Raw genomic sequence first — 13,148 nt, forward strand, 5'->3', positions numbered from 1 at the left:
TTATTTAAAGAAGAAAGGAGGGAAAGAACATCATTAGATACAGCTAGATTAGGCTGATCAAACCTCTGTTAGTGTCTTCCAGCTTACTCATAGAGTGAGACAGTGCAGCATTAATGTAAACTAATTAATTTTCCTGCATTTCAATAAGCCCTAACAAAAATAAAATGTACAAGACTGACTGAAAGTTCTTGGAGGAAGATACCTGCTTTTAAGAAAGCTGCCTGGCGGGGGTTGGGGGAACACCAGGGTCAGATTGCATTTCTCAATGGAAGTGCAAGGCTCCCCTACCTGGAAGGAACCCTGGGGGCTGGGGGGGGGGGGGCGGTAAGAGACAGAGCCCCCAGGGTTTGTGATGGCAGCAGTGTGATTCTGTCGTTGTGTGAACATCGTAAAGTATACTTACACAAACCTACGTGGTATAGCCTACTACATACCTAGGCTGCATGATACTAATCTTATGGGACCACCATCGTACATGCAGTTCGTTGTTGACCAAAATGCTGTTATGCGGTGCATGAATGTATAATGAAGTGTGGAAACACTAGGATGGAGGGTGTCACAGAGAAGGAGCCCCTACACTCGATACAGCTATGGGAGAGGAACGGCCAGAGGAGGGGCACAAATGATAAGATAGAGCCCACGAGAATACATGTCAGTAAGAAGGAGATAGTATTATAGGGGTTCAAAAGCAGGAGAAATCACTGCCAGCCAGGGTGGAAGCAAAAGCCTTCATTTCCAAGGAGGTGGCATTTGATAAAGGTGAAGGAGGGATGAATGGGAACTTGGCCAGGCAGAGAGGAAGGGTATAATATGACATACCGACCTGGGCATGTGTGAAGAATGACAGGCACAGCAATCCCTCCCCAAACATCCTCTTATAAGAGAATGTTAGCAGACACAAATTTACTTTCTTTTACCTTTTCTTCAACTTCAAGAATGGCTCTTTCAATAGTTTCAGCAAACTGATTTCCAGTAAAGGTGACTTCAGTTATTCCTGTTGAGAAACCAGAAGAAGAAGTATAATAAGTTTAAGGGTGGCTACCCTTACACAGACCCCTTTTTTGGATACCGCCCCTAGTCCCAGTTGGTATTGAGAGGGCAGTCACACGGCTCCCCTCCCCCAAGTGACTGGCTTGGGGATGGACACTTGTCACTGTCAGCCACACTGCCTCCCTCTCTTCTTCCCTCATTTGAGAACAAAGATGTGCACTTAGACAGGCAGTGGTGAGCCCTGATCCAGAGAAACAGACAGACAGACAGACACACAGATAGACAGGAGATGAGCAGGTTGGTGTCACTCCTGAGTTAGAAGGCCCTTCCCACTCCAGCTCCCAGCAGGCTGGTCAAGCTTTGTTCCCTGCGTTCCTGAGATTCCTATAACAAACCCTCTGCTAACATAAGCTGGCATGGGAGCACTTCTGTTCCTTGCAACAAAAATCACTGATCCAAGAATAAGAGATCCAGGGTTGGGACTAGAAAAGGAAACAAAAGTAGACAGTGAGAAATAGAGGCTTTGGAAACAAAGCCTTGGGAAAAATTAAAAAAGATGAAAGAAAGTGACCCGGGCCTCTGAACTACTGTCCCATAATATCTGAGAGGAGAAGAGAGAGAGATGTGTGAGACCCAGGGAATAGACCCAACAAATAATTCATAAAATCCCAGCAGTATTAAATACTAAGATGGAGGCCCAGATACTAGGGAAAAGGGGTCTTAAGTATGGGCATTCTTCATAACAAAACAAAATAAATAAGAACGTCATTGAAAATACAAAGGTGGGAGACTCTGAAAAGTGTCTATAGCAAGCAAGGAATAATTGAGTAACCACAATGCCTATCATCACTAAAATAAGAAGTGTAACAACTCAAAGATAAGTCTTGATTTACTAGGCCGGCCTTTTATTTTTTTTTTTTGTCTTAAACAATAAACATTTTATTTACTCTTGGTTTGGTGGGTCAACAATCAGTGCTGGGCTCAGCCAGGGGTTTTTTCCTTCTGGTTGTGTCTGGTTTACTCATGTGGCTACAGCTGTCTGGTGGCTCATATGGGCTGGATGACTTAGTACACGTGCTAGTCATGCTGGTGACTAGCTGCTTATGATATCTTTTTAGTCTATTTTAGTAAATGTGAAGATTTTTTTTCCTGAGATCTTCAAAGATTGATGCCCACTACCCCCTTGCCATACTTTTCCATTGGTTCTTCAGTTGGTCAACCACAAACTCACCTACTGTAGGGCTTCAAGAATCTAACTTCTTCTAGTCCCCTCTACTGGGGAGCAATGATTTTGGTGAAGTTTAAAGACTAAGGTGTATAAAAGGGAGGGGTGAGAGGCAGGGATAGAAAGGAGAAAGTTCTTCAGGCGGCCCTGAATGCCAAGTTGGATGGACTTTATTCAAGCAGCATAAGAGTCAAGAAGACTGTGGTTTAATCCCATATTCTCTAAGAGATAATTACCATATAGAAAATGTAGAAATTTAAAATTGGGCTGCAGAGGGAAAATATGACCCAAACTACAAAGGCTCAAGCAGTCAGCTGGAAATTAAATTGACAGGAAGCTATGACCTTTACCCTCGACAGGGTCCTTTGCCTGCTGCTGTTGGCTCATTAGCTGCAGCAAAGGCTTTACAAATTTCCCCTGGTTTCTGGGCCTTCTAAGCAGCTCAGTGCTCCAGGGCTCAGTGGAGCATCAGCTTTCACTCAGCAGGGTACAGAATAGTGACAGGGACACTAGCTGGCCCACAGAACAGGCCAAAGGGCAGCTCTCCTGTCCACTCACCCCAGACCTGGCCCCCAGGAGGCTGATGCCACATCACGTCTATCCATTCCAAGCCATAGAGGTACCTGTGCTCTAATCCAGTCTTACCACATCCTCTCTGGGCCCCAGTTTCCTCATCGGTAAAGGTAGGGCAACTAGACCAGTGGGACTCAAAGGGTAATCTACAAAGCGGTGCCATCCACCAACTCTTTGCTGCTGGTTCACAACAAGATAAGTAGAGAAATTAAGAGAAGCCTAGAAGCTTTTATAGCATATTGCTATTTTCTAGCATAGTTCATAGCATACTGATATTGCTACACTGCCAAGCAATGGCACTGTCTTGTTGAACAGAACATAGATTGGTATATGAGTTTCCTGTGGCTGCCATAACAAATTACCACAAACTAAGTGGTGTAAAAAGAACAAAAATTTATTCTTGCACAGTTCTGGGGCCAGAAGCCTGAAATCAAGGTGTAGGCAGGGCCACACTCCCTCCACAAGCTCTAGGAAAGAATCTCTTCCTCGCCTTTCCCAGCCTCTGGTGGCTGTCAGCATGCCTTGGCTTATAGCCACATCACTCCACTTCACTGCCTCCTCCTCTGTATGCGTGTTTCACATCTCCCTCTTGCTCTCTTATAAGGACACTTATGATGGCATTTAGAGATCACCTGGATAATCCAAGATGATCTCCTCATCCCAAAATCCTTAAGTTAATCACGTCTACAAAGACACTTTTTCCAAATAAGGTAACATTTACAGGTTCCTGGGATTTGGACACAGACACATCTTTGGGGTTACCACTTAGCCCACTACAAATGGTTTGGGTATTGTTGAATTTGTGTGTGACTAGTTACACATGGGGTGCACTGTACACTCATATCAATTCACCACTGGGGGGAAAACACCAATCACTTTCACCACAGATGGTCTGAAGAGCAGTGGACCAAATGACCTCTGAAGTAGGACCGTTTGAGCAGACACACTCTGGACCCCTACTCTTCCTCTATAGCCCAGAGGCCTGGGCTGGCTAAGACCAGACTGCAACGCACAACCCCTAGGAAAGGAAAGGAGGCTAGCAGGTGGCAGGTGTGCAAAGAGTAGCTGCAGACTGTTCCCTCAGCCCTTCCCAGGGCTGGTCTCCCACCTTACCTGGCAGGCAGTGCAGGAGATGGGCCCTCCCCACCCCATCAGCCTGTCCCTCACATGGCTTTAGTTGTAAGGTGATTAAATTGATCTGCGTTCTGTTCAAGTGTGCCTCCCTCATCCCATCAAATGGTCCAAGGTTCCAGTGTCCAAGTTTCAGAAAAGAAACAAAACTGTTTTATTAAAATCCTTGTGTACCTAGCACTGTCTGCTAGTAACATATCCTCTCCCTCAATACCCCTCCCCGTAACCGTGGAAATACTCAGGAAATTTCCAGGCTTCATAACCTGGAGAAGGCACTTGGAGACTTGACAAGGCAAGGATTTCATTTCTCATTAGAAGTTTTCTGGCCTTGAATACCCCTTGCTAAAGGAATCACTATGTTGAGTCCCTTTGCTATGTTACATCTCAGCCTTAAAGGGCAGACCATGTCAAAACACCTGAGAATGTTTAAAATGATGACACCCGATGATGGTACGGCCACAATAAAATGGGCACATCCATCATTTCAACTACTGGTAGGAGTGTAACAGACACAGTCTTTCTGGAAAGCAATTTGGCAAATTCTTATTAAGTGGCTAAAAATCGTACATACCTTTTGACATTGTAATTCCATTTTCAGAACTCTATGCTAGGGAATGAATCTGAAATGGAGACAAAACTTAATGCTCAAAGGTATCCATGACAGTGTTATATACGAGATTAGAAAACTGGAAATAAACTTAATAGCTAACAAAAGGAAATGATTAAATAAATTATGATATACTCATAAAGTTTTATGCAGCCATTAAAATGACATTTTACAAAGAATTCCCCCAAAAAATAACAACTACAATAATAACAGCTGATCCTTACATGAGCCAGACACTATCCTAAGCTTATTAGGTGTTTTACATATGTGAACCCTTCTAATCCTTATACTGACTCAATGAGGTAGGTACTGTTATTGTGCCCACTTCACAAATAAGACAATGGAGGCACCAAGAGTTAAGACACTTGCCCAAGGTCATCCTGCTAGTAACAGATGGCACTGGGATTTCAACCCACACAGACTGGCTCCTAAATCCACGCTCTTAACCTCTTGCGCCACTGGGCCGGCCCCTAAATCCACGCTCTTAAACTCTGTGGGAGGCTAAATAATGGGCCCAAAGATATCAGGTCCTAATCCTGGAACCTGTAAATGTTACCACACACAGATAAAGGGTCTCTGCAGACGTGATTAAGAGAAGAATCTTAAGATGAGGAGATGTCCTCAATTATTTGGGTGGGCCCTAGATGCCATCACAAGTGCCCTTATAAGAGAGGCAGAGGGACACTTCTCACACACACACACACACACACACACACAAATGAGGAAGCCACATGAAAACAGAGACAGATATTGGAGTGACGGGGCCACATGCCAATGAATGTCAGCAGCCACCAGAAACTTGGAGGGGCAAGAAATGGGCTCTCCCCTAGAGCTTCCAGAGGGAGCACAGGCCTGCCTATATCTTGATTTGGACTTATGGCCTCCAGAATGGTGAGAGAATAGATTTCTGTTGTTTTAAGCGACCCAGTTTGTGGAAATTTGTCACAGCCACCACAGGAAACTAATACAAGCTCCTAGGCTGTACTGCTCTCAATGCAAGAGAAAATATCCATATGCTAAATAGAAAAAGTAGAAATCAAAATTTATACACAGTAATCTTAATTATGCACATAAAAATACAACAAAATGTTTTGTAGTGATTAGCCCTGAATACCAGAATTATGGGTAATTTTCGGCATTATGCCTTTTGATATTTTTCCAAATTTCTACAATTAGTATGAATTACTTTTACAAAGAAAAGAAAATTACCTTTTAAAAAATTAGCAACTCATGATATTGCTGCAATTCTAAATCAATCACAAAATTAGAAATCAAGAGGACCAAAACTTCCTGAGAATTTTCTTAATGCAATCTCAGAGCAACACCTGGAAAATCAGCAGCCCAGAGGCGTGTCATTCCCTAAGTGACTCCACTCAACCCCAGACCTCTCTAAAGACTATTAGTTTTCAGACTCTGGCAGGAACATGATGTGGCTGAAGAAGTTTCAGGATTTGAAATAAGGAAGTAATCTGAGCTGGTAAATGTTTTCCTGTCTATCTATCCATACGTTGGGTGGGGAGACATAATGGGAGATTTTTATGCATTCCCAGAGCTCACCCAGCCCAAAGTCGTGTCGGTCACATGCCAAGAACCAAAAGCACTGGTTAATAAACCTGTAAACGTCTGATTTCTCTGTAGGTGACTTTGACGAATGAAACATCAAATGAAACACTGACTTAATCTTCTTACCAAAGTCCTGACTCCAAGGCTATTCTGTTGCAAAACACTCCTGCTATTATCACCTGTCCAAGCAGGCAGAAGACCAAGGCCAATCTTACTGTATCAACATCATGTCCTTTGATTATTTATTCATATAAAGAGTATATTAACATATTCCCCAATGTGTGGGCAGCATTGAGTCAAAATAGAAAAATAGGGTGTGTTTTTCTGTTTTCTATTTTGTTTTGCATGGAGGAGAAGGGAAGAGTCACTGGTTCCCTCCAAAACAGGCCAGGTCAGAGCAGAGGAGCATGAAAAGCATGTTATGTGCTTTTATTCAGTCCACCCTGCACAGCACAGCGAGTTTGGGCACTGGGGTGATGAGACCACTGTATGGGCTTTGTCATTTAGTCCAGATTTTTCTGAGCACATTGATTCATTCTTTGTTCAACCAATCAATAAATATAAGCACCTACTCTGTGCCAGGGACTAAGAGGAAGTTGGTTCACTTTTTAAAAGACCTTATCTCCAACATGCTGTGCTCCCGGATAATACAGCTGGACAAATGGCCCACATCTTTACTGATCTTCATCAGTTGTGTGGATCACACGGATGCCAGCAGTGGCAAAGTACTGAGAGTAACATCTAAACAGATCTGGCAGGGCTTTGAAAATGGAAAAACAAAAGCCAGTGGTTTAGCACTGCATACCCTCCAACATACCATTCACATAATACTTGTAATTTCGGGTGATCAGTTGATGAACACTTGAATCTCCCACTTGACCACCTACTCCATACAAATAGTGTATTCACATTTTCTCCCAAGTCTGTCTTTTTTGCTTGCCATTGTATCCTCAAATCTACCAGTGTCCATCTAACCTTAGAGGTACCCATTAAATATCTGAGGTATAATTAATGCATGAATGAACATAGGTAGTCAATTTCCTCATTTATAAAAATAGAAAAGCCAGGCTACATGATTATTTCCCATAGAAAATTCCAAGGAACATAATCCTATGAGATATGCTAAGAAAAGAAGGTTCACAAGTTACTCAATTTGGGAAATACGACATTCTGTAGCCTTCTATCCCCTTAAAGATTCACAATGCACATTAACACAATAAAGGATCTAGGAAATTCTTCCTTTAAAAACCTGTTTGAGCATTCCCAAACCTAGTTAACCACAGATGCCCTTTCATGCTTAACATTTACTGACATCGTGGAGAACCAACCTCCTAAGGAAACCCTGGGAAAATACTAACCCAAACTCGTCATTAGTCCAAAAATTATTTATTAAGCCCATGCAATAACGACACGATGATGATGAAGATAGCTAACATTTAATGAGTTAACACTTACTAGGCACAGTACTTGGTACTACCGCCACCAAGATAAACATGAAACCTGGCTCACAGTCTACAGTCTACTGGAAGAGACCCACGCACACATGATTAGTACTAGTATTAACTAAAGTGATACACACACACATAGATATATATATACACACACATACGTATACACGTGTATATACGCACACTCACACAGCATGGAGAGGTGGTGCAGATGAGTGTTCCAAGCAGGTGGGAAGCAAGAGATCAGAGGGTGCAGATGATTGATGAGCAGTTTGGTCTTATCCAATAAGTTTCAAAGTGTGGTCCAAAACCCTTTGTGAGGGTCCTGCAAGGTCAAAACTATCTTCGACTGTAAAGCAATGGTGGGTAAATACTGGTGCCTTAGCAAGAATTGAGGCAGTGGCATCTGACTCTATTAGTACTCATTGTATTCTCCACCACCACACATTCAGGGTTTAAAAAGAAAAGAAAAAAAGTCAATTTCACCTAAGACTGTCCTTGACAAATCAGTAAAATTAATTAATTTTATTAACTATCGACCGTTGAGTACACATCTTTTTAATAGCCCATGTGACAAAATAGTAAGCACTCATAACGCACATCTGCTGCAAGCCAAACTATGATGGTTGTAGGGAGGAAAAAGCACTGGTCTGACTGAGCTGCAAGCTGAATTAGCCACGCTTTTTCCTGGAACACCATTTTTACTTGAAGGAATGACAGACACATAAAAACTAGAGTTATTCAGTTTTGGGTATTGGTAGATATTTTCTCAAAAATGATAAAGTGAGCTTGTTACTTCAAGGAAAACTGATGGTATCTGTTGCTAAAAAAAAAAAAAATTTTTGAGCTTTCAAGCAAAAATTAAAATTTTGGAAAACGTGCATCTGTCCCTATGAGCCTAGAGCATCCCAATACTTAAGGACTTTACAGATGAGTGTGATAGTAACATTAACAAATGTGGTATTTTCCAGATGATGCATGATGTTACAAAATGATGCATAAAAGATCCTTTCAAAGTGCAAGATAAACCAACAGATTTTAATCTAACAGGGTATGAAAAGTTCACCGATATGGTTTCAGATTTTCTCCTGCAACAAACCTTTAAGAAACTACTACTTGTCAAGCTCTGATGTAGTTTCAAAGACTATCCACAACTAACTGAAAAGGTTATTAAAATATTCCTCCCTTTTCCAACTACATTTCTGTGTAAGGCTGTATTTTCTTTATGCAGTTCAACCAACACAACATATTGCAACAGAATGAATGCAAAAGCATTGATGAGAATCCAGCTGTCTTCCATTAAGGCAGACATTAAGGAGATCTGGAAACAAGTAAAACAATGTCACTCTTCTCGTTAAATGATTTTGTTTCGGAAATAGTTATTTTTCATTTAAAATGTTATTTATATTATCATATAATGGGTTTATCAGTGCTATATTTAAACTAATTTAATAAGTATTTTTAAACCTTTCAACTTCAACTTCTGATACAGTAAATATTGCTAGATATAATCCACATAGTTGAAAGTTCTTCAGGGACTCTCACTAAATTTTTAAGGATTTTTAAAGGGATCCTGAAATGACAAGTTTGAGAATTGCTGGTCTAGTGTGGTGGGGAGCAGGGAGTCATGGCAGGTGAGGGGGGGCTGGAGGGGCGGCAGGGAGAGGGACCCCAGCGGTCCCCCACACTGTGACGGGGTGTTCAGAACTGATCTTACAAGAGCCAACTAAGGTAGAAGAATACCAAAATGACATGGACAGATTCGCCTTTCAGAAAGAACAAGGACACCATAAAGGTGCCCTCTGCTCCGTAAACAGAAGATTCTAAAAACAAGTCACTCTGACAGGAAGTCAAACTGTAAGGTACTGAAGGTCCATTATTACAATCTAAAAAATAAAACACAAATTTCTATAAAAGAGCAGGAAGAGAAGAATATTAAAATTTAATGACGGAAGGGAAAGAAGCAGGGTCTTGCAAAACAGACTTGCAACCAAATGGAATTCTGCAAAATGAGGGAAATCATCAGTAACAAAGTACAAGGCTTTAAACATCTACAGATGCAACAATCAAGATGCATTTCAGGCAAGTCTGGAAAATAAAAATAAAGGTGCCAGCAAAGAGCAATAAACTGCAGCAGTAAAGAGGGAAAATGGATGCAGCCCAGAGGAAACAACTAGAAGGATTTAAAAATAAAAAGAAGTCGGGAGGAGAGAAAATCGGCTCCTATTTCCAGAAGGTGCACTCCATCCAGTTAGCACCCACTCCACCCCTGGCGGGGAACAGATGGAGCAGGAAGCACCTCCAGAGCGAAGGAGACCCCTGCAGAGTCCACCATGGGAACAGAACACTGGCCCGGGACAACCAGACCTCCTGAGCAAGAATCTCACCCAGCAAAAGTTGGATTACACCAATCAAGCACACAGACCATATGGAAGAGACAAAAGTCAACTATTAAAACTTGCTCTCAAGGAGCTAACAGTCATTATCTCCTAATTAAAAAAAAATTAATAGGATAGTTGTAACTATCTATGATAATGATAGTTACATTATCATTGTAACTATCATAACAAAATGATAAAGTTGTGCCATAAAAAACTCCAACTGGAAGACCTTGGCAAGTTTCTCCAACTCACTGGGCCTCAGTTTCCTCTTCTGCAAAATGAGGAGTCCACCACCTACTTCACAAAGTTGGTGGGATGAGGTAATGCATCACGGACACTCTGAGCGCACATCTGACATATGGCAGACGCTCCATAAACGAAAGCTATAATTATCACCATAGTTAAGATTTCAGGGCCAAAGCGGAATCCAGAGTTATCACCGCACTAATCTAGGCCAGAAAGCTCCCCAAGGTCAAACACCAAGGTTTTAAAAATCACCAATATGTGAACACAGAGAGGAATTTGAATGGCTTTGGCCCAGGGCTATAGCTGCTCTATAGATGAGAGAACTGCTCTTGACCTTGGCTGGGCCTGATACCCCGGGGTCTACAGGGCCTCTCCCAGTGAGCAGCAAGCATCACAAACCTACACTGTCAAGCACAAGGAGACCCATGTCAGAAGGGAGGAAAAACCAAACCACCACCTTCCTGAACAGCCAACACTGCTATGTCATGTACCTTTCACACACAGTTTATCTCCCCTGATTGTCATGATCAGCCCGGATGTAGGTGAGTATGCTATCATCACCCCCATTTTATGGACCAGGAAGCTGTCTCATGGCTGAATTGCAAAGAAGTGGTGCAGCCAGCGCCTCTATCTCTTGATGGGGGTTCAAGACCCTTTTACTAGACCACGCTGCCCATCCCCAAAGGGATTTGCCCAACAAATGTGGGCCGGTAGCTCTTCATCTGGTTAGAACAGTACACTGAGAATCCACTGGATTAAAGGATAACCACAGGCACCTGCCCAGTGGTGTAGCGCTTAAGTACGTGCGCTCTGCTTTAGCAGCCTGGGGTTGGCAGGTTTAAATCCTGGGCGTGCACCGACGCACCGCTTGTCAGGCCATGCTGTGGCAGCGTCCCATATAAAGTAGAGGACGATGGGCATGGATGTTAGCCCAGGGCCAATCTTCCTGGGCAAAAAGAGGAGGATTGGCATCGGATGTTAGCTCAGGGCTCATCTTCCTCACAAAAAAAAAAAAAAAAAGAAAATTGATAACCACAAAAAAAAAAACAATAATCCACTCAAAAGATTTTGACCCATCTACAGAAATAAACATGGCCAATTAAAGAAATGCTTTCTAGAAAGGTCAGACAGGAAGAAAAGAAGAGAGTAAGGAATGTTTTGATAGAGATAGTCAATTCAGCCAAAGACAAGACTCCTGCCTTTCTTCGCCACCCATAGCTAACGGGACATCCAGTAAGCACTCATTGATTGACATGCCAGGCACTGCCCTGGGGGCTGGGGACGCGAGCCAATCTATGTGCCCCTGCCCCCAGACAGACATCAAGTGAACAAGGAACTATTTCTTTATGGATGTAGTAAGTGCTGTGAACTTGCAGTCCAGGGTACCATGGAGGCAGGTCACGAAGGACCTAACTGAGTCTGAGAGGTCATGGAGCGTATGCAGAGGCCCAGAGGGGTCCAAAGCCTGTGAGATAGGAAGAGCTGTGAGGCTCAGGAGGCCAGCAGAGATAAGGTCCCAGATAAGGTCACAAAGCAGAGGCCTTGTGACCACACAGATTGCACACTCTCCTAGGAGCATGGGACCCTGCTGCAGAAGAGAACTAGCATCCAATTTGCATTGTAAAAGGTTACTGTGGCTGCAGCTCAGAGATCTGGGGGGAGAGGGGTAAGAATGAAAGTACAGATGGCTATCAAACAGAAACTTTTTTTTCCACAACTTGCAGAATAAGAAAGACACTTTACTCTGCAACCCAGTACGTACACACACACACACACAGTCTATGAGAGGCAGGCTACTAGCCTGGGCTGGAACCCCGGCATTCTCCGTGACCCTGGGCCAGTTTCTCAGCTTCCCTGAGCCTCAGGTCCTCACTTGTAAAACAGGGATAATAATAAAGGCACCTACCGCATGGGGGGATAAACAAGTCAATATATATGTAAGTAAAGCCCTTAGCAATGTTAACCTTTTTCCGTAAAACTCTTATTATACACAAATACAAGGTTCAAAAAATAAAACACAACCTCACTGCATGCACTCCACTCTAATGTTTTCCAATCTACTTCTTTTTCCTTTTTTTTTTAATACTGGAAAGGACCCTCTAAATTGATTTCAGAACCCAGTAACCTGGGTCTTGACCTACAGTTGGAGACAGGGCTTGGACATGGGTGATGGCAATGGAGCAGAGAAGCAGGAGGAGACAAAATTGATAGGACTTGGTGAATAATTAGATACGGGGGTGAGGGAGACAGAGGTGTCAAAGGTACTCTCCGGCCCTGGGTTGACGATGGTGCCCTTTTGAGATGGAGATCCCAGGGCAGGAGAGGTGTAAGTCTGTGGGAGGAGAGGAAGAGATCAGACTCTTCACCCTAGACTTCCTCTTTCCATCTAGACTTTCTGCTTGGCAGAGGATTTGGGCTTGGGCAGGGGTGACAAAAGGTACTTTTACTTAAACACTTTACCAAGCAGGGAATCATGTAGAGAGATTTCACATCAGAACTGTAGCTACTAATAAAGAATACATGTTTCCAGACTGCTCAGGGAGGCGGACGGCCTTCGTGAACCAAGCATAGCAGCAAGTGGCTGATGGAGGACTCGGGGATTTGGGGCTCCTGCCAAATGTCTTTCCTAACCCGACCAACATAAAGCACTAATCACATTTAACTAGAGTCCTTCTGCCCATCTGTTTCCCCTACTACGTGAGCTGCTCGGGGCAGGGACCACCCCGTCTCATCAATCTTTCTTCTCTCCAGGCCTCCCAAGCATGCTGCCTGTCCGCCGTCTATAGTAGGTGCTCAACAAACACCTGCTGAACAGACGGCCACAATTCAATGTGATAAAACTCCTGAAAAAGCCAGTTACAGTGCAGAAACCTAAACTAAGGCAGAGCAAATGGGAGGGGGGAGACAGAATCTGTTAGGAGAATTCTTGTCATTTAAGGGTGTGGGCCAACCAAAGGCCAGCTGTTCACAAAGAAAAGTCTGAA

The 13,148-nt window shown here is 43.1% G+C and overlaps 1 protein-coding gene across 1 annotated transcript in view; it reads right to left on the reverse strand.

Moving 5' to 3' along the window:
* Positions 1-13,148, reverse strand: part of LOC106801398 (uncharacterized) — a 64,453-nt gene that overhangs the window by 21,024 nt on the left and 30,281 nt on the right. The window contains exon 3 of the mRNA XM_087434079.1: positions 918-994. Within this exon, the coding sequence (XP_087290205.1) occupies positions 918-994 (77 nt within the window). The remainder of the gene's footprint in view (positions 1-917; positions 995-13,148) is intronic.

The sequence above is a fragment of the Ceratotherium simum genome, chromosome 7 (assembly GCF_057802395.1).
Source record: "Ceratotherium simum simum isolate JZ-2026a chromosome 7, ASM5780239v1, whole genome shotgun sequence".
Lineage (NCBI taxonomy): Eukaryota > Metazoa > Chordata > Mammalia > Perissodactyla > Rhinocerotidae > Ceratotherium > Ceratotherium simum.